At 43.3% G+C, this 23,790-nt stretch overlaps 1 protein-coding gene across 5 annotated transcripts in view; it reads right to left on the bottom strand.

Annotated features, from left to right (window-relative positions):
• EPB41L4B (erythrocyte membrane protein band 4.1 like 4B) overlaps positions 1 to 23,790 on the bottom strand; it is a 143,265-nt gene that overhangs the window by 77,976 nt on the left and 41,499 nt on the right. For all 5 annotated transcript variants that reach the window (XM_083709281.1, XM_083709277.1, XM_083709279.1 and 2 more), the window contains exons 3-14: positions 19,924 to 19,966; positions 18,311 to 18,389; positions 14,601 to 14,645; positions 10,546 to 10,598; positions 5,891 to 6,011; positions 4,736 to 4,823; positions 4,484 to 4,572; positions 4,210 to 4,279; positions 3,883 to 4,052; positions 2,813 to 2,922; positions 1,613 to 1,643; positions 817 to 850 (exon numbers count right to left, since the gene is read on the bottom strand). In XM_083709281.1, the coding sequence (XP_083565407.1) occupies positions 817 to 850; positions 1,613 to 1,643; positions 2,813 to 2,922; positions 3,883 to 4,052; positions 4,210 to 4,279; positions 4,484 to 4,572; positions 4,736 to 4,823; positions 5,891 to 6,011; positions 10,546 to 10,598; positions 14,601 to 14,645; positions 18,311 to 18,389; positions 19,924 to 19,966 (933 nt within the window). The remainder of the gene's footprint in view (positions 1 to 816; positions 851 to 1,612; positions 1,644 to 2,812; positions 2,923 to 3,882; positions 4,053 to 4,209; positions 4,280 to 4,483; positions 4,573 to 4,735; positions 4,824 to 5,890; positions 6,012 to 10,545; positions 10,599 to 14,600; positions 14,646 to 18,310; positions 18,390 to 19,923; positions 19,967 to 23,790) is intronic.

The raw sequence follows: 23,790 nt of genomic DNA, 5'->3' as shown, positions 1-23,790 counted from the left end.
AAATAAATAAAAGGCTTCCCTAAAACTGGATATAGTAGTAGGGGAATTAGGCAAGAATATTTCTTTCTTCTGTGCTAGTTTTATATTTGCAGTGGTGGACAGGCATTTTTAACAAAGCGATTCCCTCTCCTGTAATCTGAAATAGTACAGGCATTCCGCCTCCTCACAGTTCCCTTATGCTGTATGTATCAATCCAGTCTGAAATAAATTCTTTGCTGAAAGTGACACCACTCTTATACCACACATTCCTGGGTCTAGAAGCATACTTCTGAATTGTTGCAATACTCTAAATGAGACACTGATACTACTTTTGTGGCTAGAGATCTGGTCGGCCATCTATCTCACTAGGCTGCTGTGACCATTTGTCACTTCTCTTTTTTCTGAGTACTTGGGTTTATGTACATCTGTTGTCTAACGCCACTGCGTCCAAAATGGAACCACACAACTGGTAGACTGACAGCATCCTCCAAGTAATTTTGATTTATTTAAGTGTTTTCACACATTTCATAGGTGAAATCTTATAATCTCAGTTACTCATTGCTCTCTAATATGTGTATGTGTACAATGCATAATTTGAAACATAATCAAACTTTCTAATTTTCTTTTTTAAAGAAATCCCCTTGAATGCCAGCTTTCAGATACAGCTTCACCTTTAGCCAACATACTTCACAAACATACAAACATACGAAAGGCATATGACATTAGCACACCAAAAATATTCACAAGGCTAGGCAAGCCAGCAAGTCACTTTGATCATGACACTGTTGGCGCTATAACTCAGGTAACAGAAAAATAAGAATTCAGTATTCCTCTTACCTGATAGTTATGGACTTCTTGGTTATTTTTAGTGCTAAAACAAAAATGATATTATTATTTTTGCATAGTTCTCATAAAGTGTAACACAGAAGCTTATCTTATTAATGAACAAGGCAAGCTAACGCAAGGGGGGAATGCCTTTAAGATCTTAGCGAGCAGGTTTGAATTATGTTTTAAGTAGTGTAGCTATTAGAATGGCAGCTCAAGAGACTGCAACGTGCAGAGGTGCTTTTGCAAAATATTGACTGCATCTCCCCTCTTCAATCCCTCTCACGCAGCTGACCAACATGAAGATGTGCTCCCTTCTCCTTCCAACAGCATATTGCCACCTGTGCCTCAACCTCATGAAGTGAAACTTCTGGGGCAGATGGAACATCCACAAACATTCCATGTTTGCCTCAGCCAGTGGCTATGGAAGACTGATTTATAAGACTTATACCCCTCCAAGGATCCAAAGACAGTCTACAGCATAAACAATTCCCAACTGAATTCAGTTGCAATGGTTCAAATCAGTTTTGAATGTTGGGGAGGGAAGATTCAAACACTGGAGAAGCACATGATCCTGCCGCCTGCTTCTGAACTACAAATTAAGTGCTCAGGAACATCATGCTTGTATTCTGAGTTAAGAGATGAGGAGCATCACTGCTTGTAAAATGTTTTCTGTACCTATTCTGATCCCTTAATGGGACATATTAGGAGTTCCTGCACTAGGAGGTTTCCAGTACATTTATCTAGGGGCAGCTTGGATAGCAGGCGCCAAACCAAATAATTAATGTCAAAGATGGCTCACACTTACCAAATCTGGGGTGCTTTGAGAGTGTTGCTGGCTAAGAGAGGGCACAGAAAAGCAAGGGTAAACATCACTACTTTTGAAAAAAACCAACCCTCTGTTTTTTATACAGGATAACATTCCAGCATTACACAAGGGGCAGCAAGTGACAGAAGGGGGAATAAGTAGGTCTGTCTGCCCCAAGTTTTCATGTACAGCCCCCCATGGTCTCCTCTCCATCCAACTCCTACTCACGAAAACAGGGTGGAGATGAATGAGGCATCTACAACTGAACTCTCCTCTCTGTACTTCCCAACCTAGGCACATAAAGGAAATTGAACGTACAGCCCACTTCTGTGGGTGAAAAGGAGATTCTGTGACTGAAGATTGTTCCAAAAAACTAATGCAGCTATGCTTAGGGTCCACCTTCAAAAGACATTGATGGTGTCCAGATGTTACGTTATGCCATAGGTTAGCATGACAAGAAAAAGCTGCAGAGAGCCTCTGACTTGTGTTCCGCCCTTCACTCGTATCCTCTGGTGAGACCACAAGAAGTTCAGAAGCTTCCACTTCCAACTTAGATTAATCACAACTTGTTAACTATGGTTCGTTTGAAACAAACTTCAAATCAGGGGTTATGAAGTTGACTTGTTTAAACAAGCCATAGCTAACATGACCCACAATTTAGGGTTCCAGTGTCATACTGAACTGTAGTTAATGGAAATTAGAATTGAAATCATCTGAGCTCTTCCTGGCAGGTGTGCGAGAAGAGGGGAGGAGAACAAGGCTTGCTGTGCCTTGCTCTCATCATGCAAAACTATGGTCTGTCTCATGAGCGCTGCTTCTTCATAACTGTAGGTGTTGTCGACTTCTTTAAGGCCTCTGTTGTATTTGATGAACAACGTACAGAGAAATACCTTGCCCGAACTTGGGGCTTTTCAAGTGCTTCTGAGCAGCAATAAACCAGAAAAATAATGAGTGCGGGAAAGGAAACTGACAGAAACAAAACAAAATGAACAAAATATAATTGGGAGGGGAGATTTAAGAACAAACTAGCAAACAGGAGCACTACAAAGTGGAAGGGGAACTTTGTTTTAGGACACCCCCTTGCATTTCTTCATGGTGTGATGAAACAAAGCCATTATGGTATGTGAGATGCAATGGAGAAAATAAGCTCTAATTTTAGTTAAGCAATTTGCTTAATGAATATGGCATGCAAGTTCTAACCTTTGAATGTTGAATGCCTTCGAGATGGGTATCGCTTGCTGGGCCTCCTTTCAAAGGTACTGGCTCTGCGTAGTCTGGATCCACGTGTTGCCTGGTATTCTGTTCGACCACTTAAAAAAATAAGAAGTAACGAAGACTTACGGTGCATGTCTATATAATCTACTTGGAAGCAAGTCCCAGCAAGTCCAACAATGTTTTCCTCCAGGTAAGGGGGCATAAGTTTTCAGCCTTAGTTTACTTCACTAACAGCTCCCATCCTCAAAACACAAAACCTACACAGTCATATAAATGCAGTATGCGAAACCAAGAATTTAGCGTAGTACAGCTGTATTTTACATTTATTTGTGGCTTCATAAATCATCTCTTTCCCCAAGAAAATTAAAGACAACAAGGACACTTCATAGCAATCAATATAGCTACAAGTATGGCTATCACCCAGTTTCAGAAATCTTAAGTGGATAAATCTGGAGTCTCAACTGACCAATTAATTCTGCATAAGCCTGCATATCATACTGTGAGTGACACCTGTCAAGGATACAGGTGCTGCTACACTAAAGGAACAACGCCTCACAAATGCAGAATGGACATCATGTGTCACAGATAAAATGATTTGAATGGGCTCATATGGGGAAAGGCAACCTTAAGAAAACTGGACCCAAAACTGGACATAACAATAGCAATAGCATGAACTTGGCCCAGTAACAAATTAGCACCCAGTGAGTATAGGTGTATGCACTGGGGGGGGGGGGGTGCCTGTCCTGCAACCCTAAATTACCAGATTAGAAAAACCTCAGCCTCAGAAGAGATATAGCGCTCAGATATGTGCAAAGAGCTGCCTTGCAGAGCAGAAGCGAAGCCAAGACCTCCAGGACCTCTGGAGAGTTCCCCTACTCGTGCTCACCCTCTCCAACTGCTAGAAGGAACCAGACACCATTCCTACTTATCCAAGCCTGCCAGTGTGTCTGGCAGGAGAGAGACTCCTATTAAAACAAGCACACAAACAAGCCCAATTTTTGTGACTTAGCAGCTTCTGTGGCCTTATTTGCAAGGGTGCATATGCAACTAGGTACCTGAATCGAAAGCGGGATCCCAGCCTGATAAAATCTGACCGGCTCGATTTACTGTTTGCAGGTGTGCGCAACCGAAAGAAGGCATGGTGCTCCACTGCACATTTCCAGAGATGCTTGCACGTTTTAGCATTGTCTAACCTGAAAACAAATGTGTGCTCTTGCTCTCTACCCTGAAAGACAAAAAAATGGAAGCCTTGTAAGTTTCCATGCAATCAGCTCACCAACCAATGTCACCGAAAGAGAGCATGAGCTGTCAATGTGCTGAATATCTCCGGGTCAACTGCTGAACTTCTGGAACTCTGGATATTGTGAGGTTGGGTTCCTTACCTGATCATCATCTTCGACCACCACAAGGGTCAGCTTGCTCTTTTTGAAGTCCATTTTAGTGATTTTAGGCCTGGTCACATAGAAGACAGATGACGTAAATGGTTAATTCTCAAGAGAAACAAAACATTATGTAACATATTTATATATAAATGCTGTTTTATTATTATCATGCTAATCTGAAGAGCCGGGTGTGTGTGTGTCAATCTCTCCCTTTTTTAGGGGGTGTGGAGAGATTAGTATTGAATAACAGTAAGTGTAAGTAGGAATTACTCACCAAAAAAACAAACCTATTTTGTTTGCCCCTTCAAAGATCAAGATCCCTGTTGGTGTCAACCCAAGAGCATAGTCACAACCATCTCTTCCCTACAAGAAAACAAATGATCAAACACAAAAAATCATCTGCAAGACGTACATTCAGAAAGTGAAATGGGTGAAAGAAGTTGCTTTTAAGCCCAATGTCTTAGAGCCACACTGTGAACCTCGTTCCCACCCTCTGCATAAAGAAATTGCAGGGAGCAGCTCTTACCTTCACCACGTGCATATCCACCCCATACATTTCTAGCCATTTGGCTTTGTTCAAGTAGCACATTTCTGCCTGCGCAGGGCTCTTTCCCCTAGGAAAAGGAAAGGGAGAAAAACAGTTCGTAATCAGAAGTATTGCTTCTTTCCTTCCACCAAGCCTTAGGGATTCAGTTTTGGGTTTATTCACACTTCCTCTGGTCCAGATGCTTTCCTTTGGGAGAAACTGCTCTTTAGCCCTCAGTCAGAGCAAATGGCAATTCTAGTATTTTTCCAGATTGACATTTGCTCTGATTTAGAGCTAAAGAGCAGGTTTTCCCTGGGAAAGGAGAGGAGCAAGGGGGGAAAGGCTTGGACTCGGGCCTAGAAAGTGTGGGTCAAGCAGAAAACCGTGGGTCAAGCAGATCCATGCTTTCTAGGCATGGGACAAGCGGAGGTGTGGACAAGCCCTTTGCATGTCTTACTACAGAGACCAGAAGCTGTTTATCTAGTGGGATGGAGCTGTAGCAATACCTTCCCATTTGCTGGGTGGGAGGTGGACGAAGTGGTGGGGAGATGAGTGTGGGAACACTAGCTCCAAATTGGCTTTGCCAGTGTGCCCACCCCACACTGACCTCCCCACCACCTTGTCCCTCTCCCTCCTGGCAGGGATGGCCCATCCCGTTTCACCACCTGAGGCAAAATGGGAAGGTGCCATCTTCACCACCACCCCTCCGCCACAGCCTTGCTTATTGGGGTGACACAGCTGAAGCCGCTGGCGTGATCTTGCTGGAAGCAGAAACTGCAGCCGCTTCTCGTTTCTCCAGTGATAGCGGTGGGGCAACCACACCCCGACACAGAAGAAGCAGCGGCAGTGGTGAGATCTAGCTAGAATTCCGTAAGATCTCCCCGCTGCTGCTGCTGCAGCTTCTCCTCTCTTCTCCAGCAGCAGCAGCAGCAGGGGCAGGCAAGCCTCATGGGCAGCCCCCCCCCCTCTCCTGGTAAGCAGCAGCAGTGTTGCTGCTAGGAGGCCAGAGTTGTGGCTTGGCACACACTGGGTGAGCCAGTTCTGACGGAGAGCTCAATTCACTTCTTTGCTGGTCTCTCTCTCTCTCTCTCTCTCTCTCTCTCTCTCTCTCATCACATGCTAAATTGCAGATAATAAAGTATATTCCCACCATACCTGAATTCTTTCCACTTCTGAAAGATTTCAAATTCCATTGCTTCAGTTTGATTAGGAGTAAATAGGAATTCTGAAACAAGTTCTGGAGTGTGTTCAGGGAGCTCACATTCGCCAAGCTCAGCTGTCAAAAGTTGGAAATTCCAAATAAGATATCACATCGAAGTAGATTATAAACACTACTATCTTTTCCAAGCTAAGATGTTATTAGAAAACACCTTCTCCGTTAAAGTTTTCCAGCTTAAACAAATTCAGAGCAAGAGAGCAATAAGCAACAGAGAAAGTTAGCATATAGACATTCTGGTCTGTGAGAAAAGGTATTACTCAGATTTGTAACACAAATTCACTGGGTACTCCTGGATTTATTATGAGTATTAAGAGCATATATAAAATAAATAATTTCACTTGAAAAAAGGCATTAGATTAAGCGGAACAACCTCTTGCCCTAAGGAAGAACATCCCATAGATGCTGAGGGAGGGAGCAGGTTTGCTCTCAGTCGCCACGTTCCCTGCTGCTCATGCCCAGGAGCCAGGTCACACCAGCTGCGCATTCAACCTTCCACACACGAGTTGATTTGGATCCCACCCCCTTGTACAAAAGAGCTGTGTACCAAATGCACCCTAACCCTAACCCTGCTGGGTGCTGTGCTGGGTGTGTCTGGGTGGCCTACTTTACGCATTTTTTGAATGCACGGATCTCTTTTCAAGAGGCGGGGAGAGAATGTAAAAGAGCAACTATGTGAAGAACATCACATTTTTCTCTTATCTGAAAGATCTCTAGAACAACTGCATTTTATGAACAGATCATTTCTTAATTTCCTTGGTAGCAAGATTCATTCTTTATCCCAACAGTTATTGGCATTGTTCAGTGAGGGGGGAAAGTATTTGATCCTTGCTATAAATTTGCCCATTTGCCCTCTGACGAAGAAATGACCAGTCCATAATTTTAAAAGTAGGCTTATTGTAGTTGTGTGAGATAGAATAACAACAGGAAAACCCCCAGAAACCCAGAAGACGAAAGTCAGAGATTGATGTGCATTATAATGAGTGAAATAAGTATTTGATCCCTTTGCAGAAGATGACTTAGTACTTGGTGGCAAACATTTCTTGTAGGTGGCCACCAGGTTTGCACACATCTCAGGAGGTATTTTGTCCCACTCCTCTTTCCAGATCCTCTCCAAGTCAGTAAGATTTCGAGGCTGATGTGTAGCTACTTGAACCTTCAGCTCCCTCCACTGATTTTCGATGGGATTAAGGTCTGGAGACTGGCTAAGCCACTCCAGGACCTTAATGTGCTTCTTCTTGAGCCACTCCTTTGTTGCCTTGGCCGTGTGTTTTGGGTCATTGTCATGCTGGAATACCCATCCTCGACCCATTTTCAATGCCCTGGCTGAGGGAAGGAGGTGCTCACCCAAGATACATGCTCTTGTCCTTCGTCCCTTCTATGCGGTGAAGGTGTCCTGTCCCCTTAGCAGAAAAACACCCCCAAAGCATAATATGTCCCCCTCCATGTTTGACGGTGGGGATGGTGTTCTTGGGGTCGTAGGCAGCATTCCTCCTCCTCCAAACATGGCGAGTTGAGTTGATGCCAAAGAGCTCAACTTTGGTCTCATCTGACTGCAACACTTTCACCTTGTTCTCCTCTGGGTCATTCAGATGTGCATTGGCAAACTGCAGACGGGCCTGTACATGTGCTGTCTTGAGCAAGGGGACCTTGCGGGCTCTGCAAGATCTCTGTCTTTCACGGCGTAGTGTGTTACCAACTGTTTTCATGGAAACTATGGTCCCAGCTGCCCTGAGATCATTGACAAGTTCCCCCCATGAAGTTCTGGGCTGCTTCATCACTGTTCTCCTGATCATTGTAACTCCACAAGATGAGATCTTGCATGGAGCCCCAGACCGAGGGAGGTTGACAGTTATTTTGTGATTCTTCCGTTTGCAAATTATTGCACCAACTGTTGCCACCTTCTCACCAAGCTGCTTGGCAATAGTCCTGTAGCCCAGTCCAGCCTTGTGCTGGTGTACAATCTTCTCCCTGACATCCTTGGACAGCTCTTTGGTCTTGGTCATGGTGGCTACTTTGGAATCTGCTGGATTGATTGCTTCTGTCAACAGGTGTATTTTGTACAGGTACTGTAACGAGCTGGGATTACAGATAAGACCTCTCCCTTACAGCAGGTGCTTCTAACCTCAGCTCATTACATACAGTGAAGATACCAGGTAGCCTGACATCTGGCTGGTTGATAGGGGATCAAATACTTATTTCACCCATCATAATGCACATCACTCTCTGACTTTGTCTTCTGGGTTTCTGGGGGGGTTTCCTGTTGTTATTCTGTCTCTCACAGCTACAGTAAACCTACCATTAAAGTTTCCCTATATACTAAACAAAATGCTTGTTTAACCTGGAGGTAGGCTGTATGAATTGTGTATTGCTTTGTAATGATTTGTTGGGTCTCTGGACCGTAATAAAGATTAATGATGACGATGACCATTGAAGTTATGGACTGGTCATTTCTTCATCAGAGGGCAAATGGGCAAATTTAGCAGGGAATCAAATACTTTTCCCCCTCACGGTATATATATATATATATATATATATATATATATATATATATATATGCAGGTTTTGGTGTCCTCGGGTGTCTTCCCGTGTAAAAGTTGGGGTGTCTAGGCGACGTTTCGACGAGGTCTCACTCGTCATCTTCAGGCTGGTGCTTTCGGCTTCTTGTTACTGGAACAGAGCGGGATCTCAATGTTTGAGTTCCTATAAATACTGTAGAGGGGGTGTGGTGTCTAGCCTCCAATGTTCTGGGCAGAGAGGAAGTTCCCAGGCTAGTGTGCCTTTTCTTCTTTTGTTCCTTAATTACTTGAGAGATATCTTGAGTGATTTCTTGAGTGATATCCTGAGTACCACTTAGGTGGGTCATTGGGTGTGGATTAGTTGCTAAAGTCTTTGTGTCTTGACCTCTTGAACTTTGTGAAGAGTTTTCCTGAGAAGATGGCTGTATTGCACTTAGTTGTGCTTTGGCTTGGCTTCGTGTATAGGGGCGTTTTTGTAGATTAGGACGTCAAGGAAGGGAAGTTGGTTGTTGGCTTCTATTTCCATAGTGAATTGTATTTTGGGGTGTAAGTTGTTGAGATGTGTGAGGAAGCTATCCAGTTTTTCCTTCCCGTGTGGCCAAATTACAAAGGTGTCGTCAACATATCTGAGCCAAAGTTTGGGTTTGTGTTCTGACTTGTCTAAAGCATTGGTTTCAAAGTGTTCCATGTACAGGTTTGCGATGACCGGTGAGAGGGGTGATCCCATAGGTGCTCCTTCTATCTGTTTGTATCTTTGTCCATTGTGGATGAAGTACGTGTTGGTTAGGCAGTGGTTGGTCAGGTCCAAGATGTATTCGGGGGGATTGTATTTGTTTTGAATAGCTGTCAAGGCTTCATTAATGGGCACTTGTGTGAAGAGAGATACAACATCGAAGCTCACAAGTAGGTCATTAGGATGTAGGTTTTGCTTCTTTATTGTTTCTATGAACTGGAAGGAGTTTGGTACGTGTGAAGAGATGGATTCTGCATAGGGCTGAAGTTGCTTGGCGAGAAATTTAGCGAGATTTTGTAGAGGTGAGCCTATGGAGCTGACTATTGGTCTGAGTGGTGTTCCTTCTTTGTGTATCTTGGGGAGGCCGTAGAGTTTGGGGCATATACACGAAGCCAAGCCAAAGCACAACTAAGTGCAATACAGCCATCTTCTCAGGAAAACTCTTCACAAAGTTCAAGAGGTCAAGACACAAAGACTTTAGCAACTAATCCACACCCAATGACCCACCTAAGTGGTACTCAGGATATCACTCAAGAAATCACTCAAGATATCTCTCAAGTAATTAAGGAACAAAAGAAGAAAAGGCACACTAGCCTGGGAACTTCCTCTCTGCCCAGAACATTGGAGGCTAGACACCACACCCCCTCTACAGTATTTATAGGAACTCAAACATTGAGATCCCGCTCTGTTCCAGTAACAAGAAGCCGAAAGCACCAGCCTGAAGATGACGAGTGAGACCTCGTCGAAACGTCGCCTAGACACCCCAACTTTTACACGGGAAGACACCCGAGGACACCAAAACCTGCATTCCTGTACCCGTGAAAATCTACGAAAGCAAATATATATATATATATATATATATATATATATATATATATTCTCCTCTCTTGTTTCCACTTAGCCAATTCAGATTATTTCAAATGAACAAATTTAAGTATTACAACCAAGCCATTTACTATTTCTGTGAAAGCATTATTTCATAGAAACATGGTTAGCGATTTGGGACAGGAACTGAAGCCTAACATACATACATGAGTTTTAGCTGTCAGTCCCCTGTCAGCAATTAACGTGCAACTATGGGAGAGTTTTCACAGGCTGCAGAAGAGCTTCCATCAGACTTTCTGACAGGCAAAGGCTACTGGGAAATAGAAAGACTGCCTTCTCTTGGAAGACAAGAACTACGGAGCCTATTACCCCCCCCCCCTTAAAGTTCAGTTCAAGTAAAGTTCAAACAGGCAGTATGTAGGTCTACTCTGTCTGCAGCAGTTCCAGGCACCACCATAGCTCTGACAGGTGGCCTTTGGCAGCCATATGTGAATGAGCAACCAACACAGGGACATACCTTGGAGACACAAAGCAGCGAGTTCTACAGCTGTTTCATAAGGGCATTTCAATCTGTAAAGAAAGATACAAATATTTCAGTAAACAACAATAATCCCTCACAAAGAAGCCCCCCTTCCCTCCATCAATTAAACTCAACATTATTATTTATTCATTAAAATATTTCATATTATTTCTCTTAAATGACATTCAAGGTGGCCAACTGCAAACAATTTGATACACAATCCAATTATAGTAGTTACAAGTGAAGCCATTTTTTAAAACCTTTTATGAATTCTCCTGCAATGTTAAAACGCCATATCCATGAACTCCATATCCATGGAGTATGGAAATGCTTAAATAAATAATTTTTGGCTGGCCTTGGCTGTGGCTGCCAGAGCATGCAACACCCCTGTCCCTTCCACTACCTTGTGAGGTGCTAACTCTATGCTTGGGTATTACCACTTTGTGCACACAGAAAACTAGTATTCAAGGGGGCAAGTTTCTGGCCTTGCCGTCTCCATAAGCTAATTTTCTATGTGCAGGAAACTGCTCTGTGTAGAGAATCACTTGGCCATATGAGCTCCCACTGACAGGATGAAGGGGTACAACTCAGAAACGGATTTACCACCCTTGTAGAGCCAAGCTTGGTTAAACAGCAGGTACAAGCCTTGCCATTTTCCCATCCTCACTTGCCAGATCAGAAGTGAGGGTGCCTTGCCAAGCCCACTTAATGGTCCCTGATTCATGTTTCCCTTCTATGGAAACAGAGCAAACTCCTATTACACCAGTTATTCAGACCTCCCCTGCCCCCACACCAAATAATTACATGCATAACAGTGTAACCAATGCCAAGCCTAATCTTAGCATGTAAGAGCTCCTCATGCCCTTTCAACACGAAAGGTGAAATACTTACTATTAGCTGCAAATATAACATGTTACTTTATTTCCATGAGGAAGAAGGAAGTGGCTCAAAGGATTTTACATACTCCATGTAACAAGCAATCAGAAAGGGTCCCTTTCAAAAGATAAACTTTTCCCCAAGGACTCTACAGAGAAAGGCTCTCTGTTGTTGACCAAGGCTGCAATCCTTAGCACCTGCAGCTCATCCATGCTTTCTAGTCACAGGTCCAAGCTTTCCACTGGCAAAACTGCATTTTGCCACTGAATCAGAGCAAACGGCAGAAAACCCAATTGCCATTTGCTCCAATTAAGTGGTAAAGCGTGGGTTTTCCTGGGGAAAGCGCTGGGACCAAAAACACACCAAAACCCCTCGGACACAGACCTGGGAAGCCTGGCCCTGTGCCTAGACACATGGGCAAAGGAAAGTATGAATGAGCTCTTACAAGGGAGAAAGGTGCACTGCAATCCTAAACATACTTCCCTAAGAGTAATTCCCACTGAATTCAGCAGGACTTGCTTCTGAATAGACTTGCTTAGGATTGCATGCAGGGCAGAATGGGAATAAATACACTCAGGATTGCTCTGCAAAACTCTCCACTTTTATCAGATACAGGTGGAAACCAGTTAAAGTTCCACCGGCTTTTTTTAAAGGTATCACTTCCTTTTCAAAAATACATTTTGGAGCAGAGACTTGTAGTAAAGGCTCCATTTGGGATGACATCTGCTATTTATGTTGACCATAACACAGAGAGACAAAGTTTCACTTGCACTCTACAACTGCTTTCTCCTCCCTTGAACTGGTCTGTCAACTCAGATCTTCATCTGAGGCTCTTGCCAAGCTGCTACCTCCTTCCAACAGTTGGCAGAGGCACGGCTTCCAGAAAGCATACCTCTCCTCTGGCAACGTCAAGGTTCAGGGAATCTTGTCCCTTCCCCGGTGGCAGCCAAAAAGCAGATAAACACGAAGAGTCCTTACCACGTGATTTATTCCGTATTAACAGAGAGAGACAAAGGATTATTCTATAACGGCATTGCTCCGAGTAAAGCCCAACCCCCTCCGTCTCTCTTATCCTGTGTCATTCCTGTGCTGGCTAAGCTGAGCTTTCTGCCCTTCAGCTTTCTGTTCTCCGACCCTCAATGCATGCCTAGTCCTGGGAGAGGAGGGCTCAGGAATGCTCTCCAAAGACACGGAGTCTGTCAGCTGTCTCTGCCCCAGTGTTTCTTCTTTCTGTTCTTCCTCTCCCAATATTTCCCAGCTTTCCCCCTCTGCAGTCTCTGAACTATGTCCTCCTGCAAACCACAGTTCTAAATCTATACTGTCCTCCTGTTCTCGAGAGGGTTCAGGAGGAGGGGAGTGACCCCCCGAGTCCAGCCCCTTACAGGCAATAGCCCTTCCCCAAGCAAACTAACAGCACCTTTTAGATGCCAGAATAATTTGGTCCTGTTTGCTTAAGCATGTAATAGCAATTAATATTTACTGGCCATGACTGTTCTTTCCCTGCATTTCTTTTTTTGTATTTTGTTATGGTTTTCAAATTTATCTTAGTTATTGTTTGCATTTTTATATTTTATTAACTGTGTTTGCAAGCTGGCTTGAGGGCTTTTTTAGTGGAAAGATGGAAGTAAAAACATATTTCTATTATTATTAGATAGCCTTCATGATATAGTCTTTGCTGTTGAAATAAAGCTCTCTCATCCAAGCATCCTTCCAGACCCAGACAGAAACACAGACTCTGACCAAGAGGCTGATCCAGAAAGCCACAGTGGCCCTGGGGCGGACAAGCCACGTTCTGGTGGAAGCGCATCAGTGGAAACAGCACCCAGAAGAAAGAATATGAAACTCAGCAAAGAGGACAGGCTTTTCCCTTGTAGAAGATGAAACCCTAGTGTTACATCTGCTCAATAACCAAAGCTAATTCCCCCCTTCCACTCTTATTTCAAAGCTATTTTTGTCTTTGTATCAGAAAGGCACTCAGCCAATTTGTCTGCCAATAAATATTGCTGCAGACATTTCTGAGATCATGGTCTTTCCAACAAGAGGCCCTTGTCCAGGTTTGTTCATTGCCATACTTTTAAATGTCGTGAGGATCCTATGTCCTTTCAAAATGTGGGTTTTGGGGGTGGAGTTATTGGGCTGTTTTCATTTTGATTATGTATTTTGTGGGTTTATATTTTGATTTAATTCTGTGAACCGCCCTGAGACCTCCAGGTATAGGGCAGTATATAAATTAAATAATAATAACAATAACAAGCCCCAATATAAAGGTAAAAAAGATAAAGGACCCTTGGACAGTTAAGTCCAGTCAAAAGTGACTATGGGCTTAAGACTCTCATCTCGCTTTCAGGCCGAGGGAGCCGGAATTTGTCCACAGACAGCTTTCCAGATCATGTGGCCAGCAGGACTAAACTGCTTCTGGTGCAATGGGGCACCATGATGGAAACCAGATCACACCGAAATGCCGTTTACCTTCCCGCCACAGCGGTTCCTATTTATCTACTTGTGCCAGCGTGCTTTCGAACTGCTAGGTTGGCAGGAGCTGGGACAGAGCAACAGGAGCTCACCCTGTCGTGGGGATTCGAACCACCGACCTTCCGATCGGCAAGCCCAAGAGGCTCAGTGGTTTAGACCACAGCACCACCTGCTCCCCAATATGCAGAGCAGTGATGTGCAAACCTTCCTTTCATCTTAGCTCAGATCAGATTAGTGTCATCTGAGTGTGGGAAGGTACTTAACATAGACACATACAGACACACCAGAAGAGGAAGATGGAACACTTTTGTCTTCCGTTCCCATCACTCCAGGTCATGCTGGTTGAGAATGACAGAGTCCAACAGCAGGTTTCTCACTCTTGTCAAGTGACTTGAAGTGTTTTTGCATAGGTGGGCTAACTCAGGGCTCCCAGATGTTGCTGGACTCAGACAGCCCGTCTGTATGGACGTCAGGGGTGATGGGCGTTGGAGTGCAGCAACATCTGGAGGAACAAAGATTAGCCACCCTTATTTTATTACTTAATGAAATGTTATGTCAGGTGATGATAGTGCTTTGAGTGATTAAGAATTTGAGTTCCCTCTTATTAGGTTTAAGCTTTCAATTGATACACTTTACTTAGAGCATCTCCTCCTGAAAAACGGGACTCGGGTTCAAGGAATACGAAAAGAAAAATAGGAACGTACTTTCCCGAAAGAACATCTTGCCGCAGCTGTAATACAAACAGGTACCTAGCAAATACACAAGAAAAAGAAAAAAGATCAATCATGTTTCCCAAGAGTTCCCCACCCTGTGAAACAATAAAACCCTTTTGGATCACAACTTTTGAAAAAGGTCCTAGCAACAGTTCTCATACCCACACCAAAAGCACTTCAAATAAAACCAAATGTATTATTTCAGAGTAGTGTGTGAACTGCCTGCATTCCATGACTTCTGGAAGATTTGTATGTTCCATACAAGAACCATAACCAGAACTTATTCCACTCATGGATGTTTCTTACTGACCTTGTTAGGTATGAATTAGTTATATAAACTTTTAGGCCAAAAGAAAGCACCCCTTTCCTATTACTCCAGCAGATGTTGAGGAGATTCAGCAGCCTCCAGTATCCCCAAAGCTGTGAAGTCCATCTATAGAACCCCAGTTCACCATAATAGCACACAATTTATTTTATCATTTGACTAGTGAAATGTCAGCCACTGTGACAGGTTATCTGCATGCAGAGAAAGTGACTCTGTACCGTATTTCAAGGGCCCAGGCTTTACCCCCACCTTTCAGGTGTGTCCCAGATAGCAGTTTATTTACTTTGCTCTACAGAATTCAATGGCAGTCATTGGTGACAGAACCCACTCTTATTGGCAAAGCTCAAGGATGGAGAACCTGTGGCTGTTAAGATATCATGGGTCTCCAACTTCCACCAGTCCCAGCCAGCATAGTCAATGGTTAAAGGTGGTAGAAGTTTGAGTCTAACAACATCTGGAAGTTCCTCACCTCTCACTCCTCTGCTTTTTTTGGTCGTGCTACAGTGTGACAGAACGTTAGGAACTTGCATATACCTAAAGCTAAATGTTCATCAAATTTGACAGGTTTAGGAACATAGAACTGCAGCTCTTTCCTCATTCCCACTCTGCCCTACTCATCCAACAATGAAGTTACTGGCTTGGTCAAAGGAAGAGTTAGGAAAGGCCTGCTATGCCAAATCTGGCCCTCCCTTCTCTTCCAGAAACCGAACATAGCCAGGCTCTGAGGAAGAAGTAAGAAATATTTACCCACACTCCTGAAAAAGAAGGTACACATCAGGCGAAGGTGGGGAAAGAGGAGATTGTGTCCAACCATCTGCTGCATTGCCTGCTCACTTGCTGGGTCTCTGGGTAAGTGAATAGGGAGAGGTGGGTTTCTGTTTGGGCCACTTAGACTCTAGCTAGCTAGGCCTCAGAGAAGAATGAACAACCAAGCCATGCCAGCTGCTGCTACCCTTTCGCAGGAGATGAGCCAGGGGCTTCACATTCCAGGTGAATCAAGAGGACAACTCTCAAACCCTGACAGCTTTTGCAGGAGTAGGGGATGCTGGGTAAGCCAAGAGGTATCCAAGTTTTCTTATAAGGAACCAGAACCTAGGAGACATCTCAGTGTACTAAAATGGAACTAGTGAGGAAAAAGTCAAGGCACAAGGAAACTAGGTAGGGAGAATGCTACTGTATCACCTTTTCCAACATGACCTGACCTGAAAATGCCACTCCTAGATGCTTCTCTCATGGTTTGGACTCCAGACCAGGGTGGATTACCTGTCTTTGGAGAAGGCAGACAGAAAACCCATCAGTCAGGTTATTTTCCTCTCTTGGGGAGATGAGAGCGAGTGTGTGATATGTACTAAAGCACCATCTGTTTAAAGAGGGACCCTTCCTATCTGGCAAGTGTGATCCTTGCTCCCTGCCATGAGGCAACAGCACCATCCCATCCAAACCAACCTCTGACAAAATTAAGCCTCCAGTTTTAGAATTACAGAATGCAGGAAGGACAAGACATCACCTTGCATGTGTTTTCCAGAGACTATATAGGAAAGAATAAGTCAAAATCTTATAAGAAACTGGATACCAGCTGCTTTATAAGACTCTCTTGATAAAGACAGTGACCCAGCATCCTTTAGCCGTGTGAAAGATAAGGAGATCTGAGAGCTGCCCTCCTTAGCTGTTGGCAGTGGCTAGTTATTCCCAGTGCCTACGTTTAATGAACATGGAGTCTAGTGTCACAGATAAACCAGGGAGAAAGAAGGTACTAGAATGAAGCTTAACCACAGTTAAGACAAAATCAGTCCTTGATATTCTGAAGATACAGTCACTTAAGCACAGAATTTTTTTAACCATTGCTAAATTCTGTCAATTTCCCGTGAACATGGTCCCTACAGACACCAAACTCAGTAAGAATGCAGAAGATCCTGTACTTGATGGCAGCTCGCTTAACACACATTTAGGCAAAAGCTGCACATAATGCTATTAAAAAGAACACTGTTAATAACAGGGTGGATTTGATTTAAATCATACTGATTTAAATCACAATTTAAATAATGATTTAAATCTCTAGTCAGTAAGACTTTATTTAAATCATTTTTTCCCAGAAAGATTCATTCTTGCTGGTATAATCTTAATATTTACAACCAGATGAAGGTTTCATTTTTGGAATAATAAATTTTCTAAGTAGTTTTTACAGTTATATCAAAAATTACTGATTTGGTTATACAATTAGAAATACATAATTATGAAATTACTGTGAGGTTTCATAACTTAACTGTTTATATTAGGACAACTTTTCTCCTGCACTTTATTGGAAGGAGAAAAATAATCATTTCCTTAATAACTATTTAAACAATTTATTTAACTAAAACAATAATATTACAGCACATGTATCCATGTTTGTTCACTGATGTGATGAGAGACTTTATTGTTTGGAGAATGTCAGGCCAGCCCTGGGAAGAAGGGCCTGGAAGCAGTGAACTCTTCTTCGTTGACCTGCAAGCACTTCAAGGACTTCCAGATCCCAGTTATTACTTCCACCCCTTTGGATTTGCTTCTGCATTCAGGTGCCTGTTCTGTACAGTTGGGTATGAGTGCAGTTGTTGGGACCCAGTGGGATTGGGAAGAGGTTGCCAGCCCCGAAGAGCCTTCAGCACTTGCCTCAAGTCTGAAGTGCACAGATATGCAACTGACTTGCACAATTAATACACAAAGATCCCAAAACTTGTGGAATATTCTGCTCACAAGGCTGCACTTTCATTTTCACTGCTTCACACTTAGCTAATTCCACTCCAAACAATCCATTCACTGAACCTCTTGGAACTTAGCCTTTCAGAGGCAAGGGCTTGGTTCTGTGTATATAAATTTGCAAAGGAACAATGGGATTAAGGTTTTCTCCTCAACTCTGTATGTTTATTTTATAACATTTTTCCTGTGAAGAAAAGGCATGTTATCTTTGCAGACACAAATTCACACTTTTGAGAGCTGCAAAAACAAGCATCTTCTTGTTATCTTCTTGTTAGAAAAACTGCCCCAAATAATCTTACAGAAGCCTCTGGAAGAGCATGACAAAAAAAACACTGCATATCAAACCTCATGCTACGTAATTAAAAACAAATCCCTATTTCCTGATGAATAGCCTTTGGACTATAATGTAACTTAAATAGAAAACTATCTTTAGAAATATTTTTCCCCCAAAAGCATTTTATTTTTAAAAATCCGATTTAAATTTTTAAAAAATCATTTTTTTCATCTTGTTTTTAAAAAAAAAACCCAACAACAAGCCATTGATTTTTATCCAGCCTGGTTAATAAACCAACCCCAGATTTACCCTTAACTCTACCCTCCTTTCCAGATGTTTGGGTTGCAACTCAAAATCACTTCCTACCTTGTGAATTCCTCATGGAGGTTGTTTGGCTCCGATGAATAGTATTTGATTCGAAAGTGCAACGTATATGGTGGCCCAACTAGATGAAGAAATGTTTTTAAATGTTAAAAGCCAGAAGCCGTGCAGTAACTCATACAATACATCTATTACAACGAACGAAGGTATTTTGTGAAAGTGCTGAAGCCTTTGGTGTGAGCAGGGCTGATGTCACAAAGGCCCAGCAGTGATGCTGCCACAGACAGACTAAGCAGGAGAGGGGACTCCAGGCAGCACCAGAGAAACAGGAGAGCTGAACCAGATGTAATGGGGGCAGCTGTGTTTGGTTCATCACAGATTTGCTGAGAGAGCCAAAAAGCTGCCTTAGTAGCGTTGGGAAGCAGCCCCTCTGATTCAGATCCACTCTGCCATTCCATTCACTAGTCATCCCAATCTGATCCATTAAATCTGAAGCTCCCTCTCTCTCCCTTCCTTGACTATAAATCAAAAAATTGCCTCTTCAAACGGAGTGGATTAAGCCTGGCAATTTTCAGGCCAATCCATTCAGTGGGGGTTTCTGCAGGAAAACTTTTATTTTAAAAAGTGGATTAAAATTGGAGATATGGTGAAATTTCAGGCGGCAGTACAGCACTTCTGCAAAAGTGGACTCCAAGTAAGTTGGGTTGCTACTATTACATCTTGTTTTATCTTAAGAAAAGGATAGTGGAGGAGGCAACAGCTTGAAGCAGAAAGGCCGAGGGGTGCTTAAGGAAAGGGCAACACTGAAGGCAGAATGGGCAGAGAAAGTAGGAAACGAACAATGGCGGACAGAATGGGCCATGGGTGTAAGAGCTACAGGAGAAGAAATATAGATCATGAGCATCACTGGTTGAAATACATTTCAACTGGGAGACTTAGGTAGGTACTCTATTGTAAATGCTTTTATGGAAAATTAATGTCTGGTAATGTGCTCTAAAAAGCAGTGTATTTTTTTTTATTTAAGGGGCTCATCTAAGTGCACATTTACATTGCATATAAATTACTCTTCCGGTGTATATTCACTCCACTTCCACATTCAACTAACTATCAACAGAGCACAGAGACACAGGACATATCAAATGCTCAGTAAATACGGAGTAAGAAGAGCAGAGGTGGACTAAAGGATGACTGCATTTCACTACAGAACTACCAGCCAATTGCTAGTCCAGGGATTAGCTTGATTCAACCAGGCACTTCTTATGATTTACGGTAAATTGAGAGTTCACACTCAGGATCTAGGTGCTCAGATCAGCAAAGCCAATCAGAAGTTTGCATTCTTGCTTATCAAAAAGCAGTCTGAAAGCCCTTATCAAACTTAATTAAGAGCTCCTGGTGGACGGTGATCAAGTTCATACCTGCTTAGTTTCATCAGCTCTGCATTGTGGTCCCAGATGGGGAACTACCAAATAGCATATCATTAATCTGATCAAGAGAAAATACTGAAGGAGGCAGTATCGGGGGGGGGGGGTGCTTAGGGATCTCATACAAACACCTTTCAACTAGTGAGCAACATGGCAAATAGTGGGCAACGTGAATCTGTAATTTGAAAAATATGAAATATTTAGCAATGACTCAAGATTTAGGTTCACCATACTTACTTTTGATTTGCTTCTTAATGGGTTTTGAATGGTCTAGCCAGTGCTAGGAAAAGAAAATTGTTGTTTTTTTAAAAAAAGGAAGGACTCTGCTCGTTTTTAATAGTTCAGAAAGAAACATACAAAGAATACCATGTTCAATAAGCATTTGACCATTTCCATGTGCTGCTTCCACACCAAGCATTTGTGTGGAATAACTGCACTTTTTAAATGTGGCATGTATAATACCATCCTTCATATCCCCTGGATTTCTGACTTTTTACACCACAGAAAAATCTAATATTTTTTGAAAGTCCAGAAAAACAGCACCATCTCCACAGTCCTTAGCAGTGCTTCTCTGTTTTTCTTGAGAGATGTGACTTTGGCTTGGGTAATGTCTGGAGCTGAACCTTATATGCCACAACTGTTAAGAGATGGAGGAGGCTCAATTTCCCTTTTAAAAAGAAAAATTACCTTACGACACATGTGGATATGATAAGTGAGAGGTACTGAATTGCTTGGGTGAGGAAAGGATTTCAGGTTTCTCAGTACAACTACTGATCACCCCCACGTCCCACTCTAAACCAGGGTGGGGAAGCCTATGGCCCTCTCCATGCTGTTGGACTGGAACTTCCACAAAGCCTGGTCATTGGCTACCTTGGCTGGGACTTATGTGAGCTGCAGCCCAACTACACTCTGGAGGGCCACAGACTCCCCATCCCAGCTTAGAGCTGGAAGAGGGGGTGTTCAAAAGTTGTATTGAGAAACTTGTAAAACCTTCCCCTCAAAAACAGGAGAACTGAAAGGGAAATCTACCTTGGAAAAACTTCAAAAATAAGGAGACCTTTCACTGTTTGCATACTTGGCTGCAATCCAGAGCTGCTTTGGTGCTGAGTGCCTGCCCCAACTTCCCTTCCCTATACTAGCCTAATCCCCTGTGCCTCCCCAACCTCTGGACCAAGCAGAGTGAGGTTGCCTGATGGAGAAAAGCTCCATCCACATTAGAGAGGAAGAGCCCAAATGTTTTTGGTTGGTTCTGTGTTTTTTTTTTAATCCCCATTCTCATTGTGCAACGAGCTCCTCTTCAAATCTTAACAGATAATCTCACCAAAAAAGGGAAAATAAATATAAATACTGTAAATAAAAAAAATGAAATATAGGTGTGTTTGCATTTATTTATTTTAAAAACTGAACACACAGAACACAGCACTAAAATAGCATGACAACAGGGAAACAATGAATTGAAGCAGCCCCTTCAAATGGGTGGGGCAGGCGGACGAAATGCCCACTTTTAATACACCTGGCTCCTTCAGAGGTGGAGATTCTTTACAAGATCTCCTTTAAGATAATGCATACAATTCATCCAGGGGCCGAGGAGCACAACTATTTGCTGTTATTCATTCAATGAACACTGTCACTTCTGTTACCCAAAAATAAGCTATGGATAATTCAGGCAACTTCTGGCTTCAGCAAATCTCTATTGTGCCATCTCTGCCAGATGATACAAATTGAATCCCAAGTGTTTTGGTTTCTTCCTCTGTAGAGTTGAAGCCTGATAATTAAAAATGTTATTGCATCTCAAGTAAATGACTTATCTATTCAGAAAGAAGCTAGTATGGTATTTTGGAAGTGACAGTTTCAGATATTCTCAGATTACCCTCTAAGCACCAATTCTTCTAAACTGCCAGGACAATTTCCATTTGATACCGAGGGCAATTCAGTCTACTAAAGAAACAGAGCTATTCTGTACTCAAAGCTAGTTTGTATGTGGGTGCAATTTCTCAGCCTTGAAGCCACAAAGACTCCAAAAGAGACAGGCCAGGCAAGCTTTAGGGGCTGCCAAAGACATTACACTGCAAGAAGGATTTCAGTTCACCCCTCCTATTTTGCCACGCCTTTCCTTGACACAAAAGTTGTTCAACGTGCAGGAAGTTTATGACACAAACAAGTGTTCCAAGTGTTCCTACTCGGAAATGGTTCTGTGATGAAGAGAGCTGTACTTTGTTTATCTACTGAAGATGTAGATTTACCCCAAGTCACATACGACTTCCTGGCAGACTTGGAAAGTGACAGATTCAATAATAATAATAATAATAATAATAAATTTTATTTATATCCCGCCCTCCCCAGCCGAAGCCGGGCTCAGAGCGGCTAACAACACTAAAACAGTACAACATTATAAAACATTATAAAAATGAATTAAAATCAAAATTGATGGCAACCATAAACTAAAGTTTTGTAAAGATTGCCAAAGGAGGGAGTCAGGCTGCACCCTGACCAAAGGCCAGGTGGAACAGCTCTGTCTTGCAGGCCCTGCGGAAAGATGTCAAATCCTGCAGGGCCCTTGTCTCTTGTGACAGAGCGTTCCACCAGGTTGGAGCCGCAGCCGAAAAAGCCCTGGCTCTAGTTGAGGCCAGCCTAACCTCTCTGTGGCTTGGGACCTTCAAGGTGTTTTTATTTGAAGACCGTAAGTTCCTCTGTGGGGCACACCAGGAGAGGCGGTCCCGTAGGTACGAGGGTCCTAGGCCGTATAGGGCGTTGAAGGTTAAAACCAGCACCTTAAACCTGATCCTGTACTCCACCGGGAGCCAGTGCAGCTGGTATAGCACCGGATGAATGTGATCTCTAAGCAAAGACCCCGTAAGGAGTCTCGCTGCGGCATTTTGCACCCGCTGGAGTTTCTGGGTCAGTCTCAAGGGCAGCCCCACGTAGAGCGAGTTACAATAATCCAGTCTGGAGGTGACCGTCGCATGGATCACAGTGGCTAGGTCAGGGCGAGAGAGGTAAGGAGCCAACTGCTTAGCTTGGCGGAGATGAAAAAATGCCACCTTTGTTATAGCTGCAATCTGCGCCTCCATGGAGAGGGAGGTATCGAAGATTACACCCAAACTCTTAACGGACGGTGCTGGCACTAATTGCACCCCCGCAAGAGATGGGAGTTGCCCCCTCAGTCCCATGTTGTCCCGTCCCAGCCAGAGGACCTCTGTCTTCGAAGGATTTAACTTCAACCGGCTCCCACATAACCATCCAGCCACAGCCTCCAAGCATCTGATCAGTGTGTCTGGGGCCGAGTCAGGGTGGCCGTCCATCAACAGATAGAGTTGGGTGTCATCAGCATACTGATGGCAGCCCAGCCCAAAACTCCGGACAAGCTGGGCGAGGGGGCGCATAAAGATGTTAAAAAGCATCGGGGAGAGTATTGCACCCTGGGGCACTCCACACACCAAGGAGTGGCGGGATGACAAGCAGATTTTGAAGTGCCTCCAGTGCCATCCCACATAACATAGCTCAGATTAGCCCTCAACCTCATTTCTATACCTTTTCCTTTGTAACATGCCTACCAAAAATCTCAGATGAAAGGGGAGCACACATTGGTGGAAAGATCCCTGGAAACCACCACACCAAACCAATCACCATTCAGTTCATAAGAAGGCTTCTTTGCAGGGAGCAAAAAGGGAGAAAGAGAGTGAGCCTCAGAGCACGGATCAGTCTTGAATATCTGCAGGAAAACATGCAAGCTCTGCTCAGGTGGAAAGAGGTGCTAGCAGTATTCATCACTTCCCCCACTAGGTGGAAGGTCCTGGAGAGCAAATCTGCACTGACACACTTTCTTTCTCATTTGAATCCCAACTCTTGGGCTTCATTCTTGTACTACATATTTGGCTTCTTACATCCCACTGGAGGCAATATGCAAAACACAGCCAATAAAGAATACCTTTCTATAGCATCCCACACCCTCTCTCAGTAGAATGCAGCCAGGATGTAAAAATGCTTCTCATACCTCTAAATGTAAGATGTATCTTATTGGCATAAGAGCCAGACCCAAGGACTGAAGACACACTAGGTTCCACAGAGCAATTCTGAAACTTGTACCAGTTTTCTGACCTAGTC

This window comes from Podarcis gaigeae, assembly GCF_964106915.1.
Source record: "Podarcis gaigeae genome assembly, chromosome: 13".
NCBI classification, from domain to species: Eukaryota; Metazoa; Chordata; class Lepidosauria; order Squamata; family Lacertidae; genus Podarcis; species Podarcis gaigeae.
The sequence above is the reverse complement of the archived record's forward strand: the minus strand, read 5'-3'. Positions and strand labels throughout refer to the sequence as shown.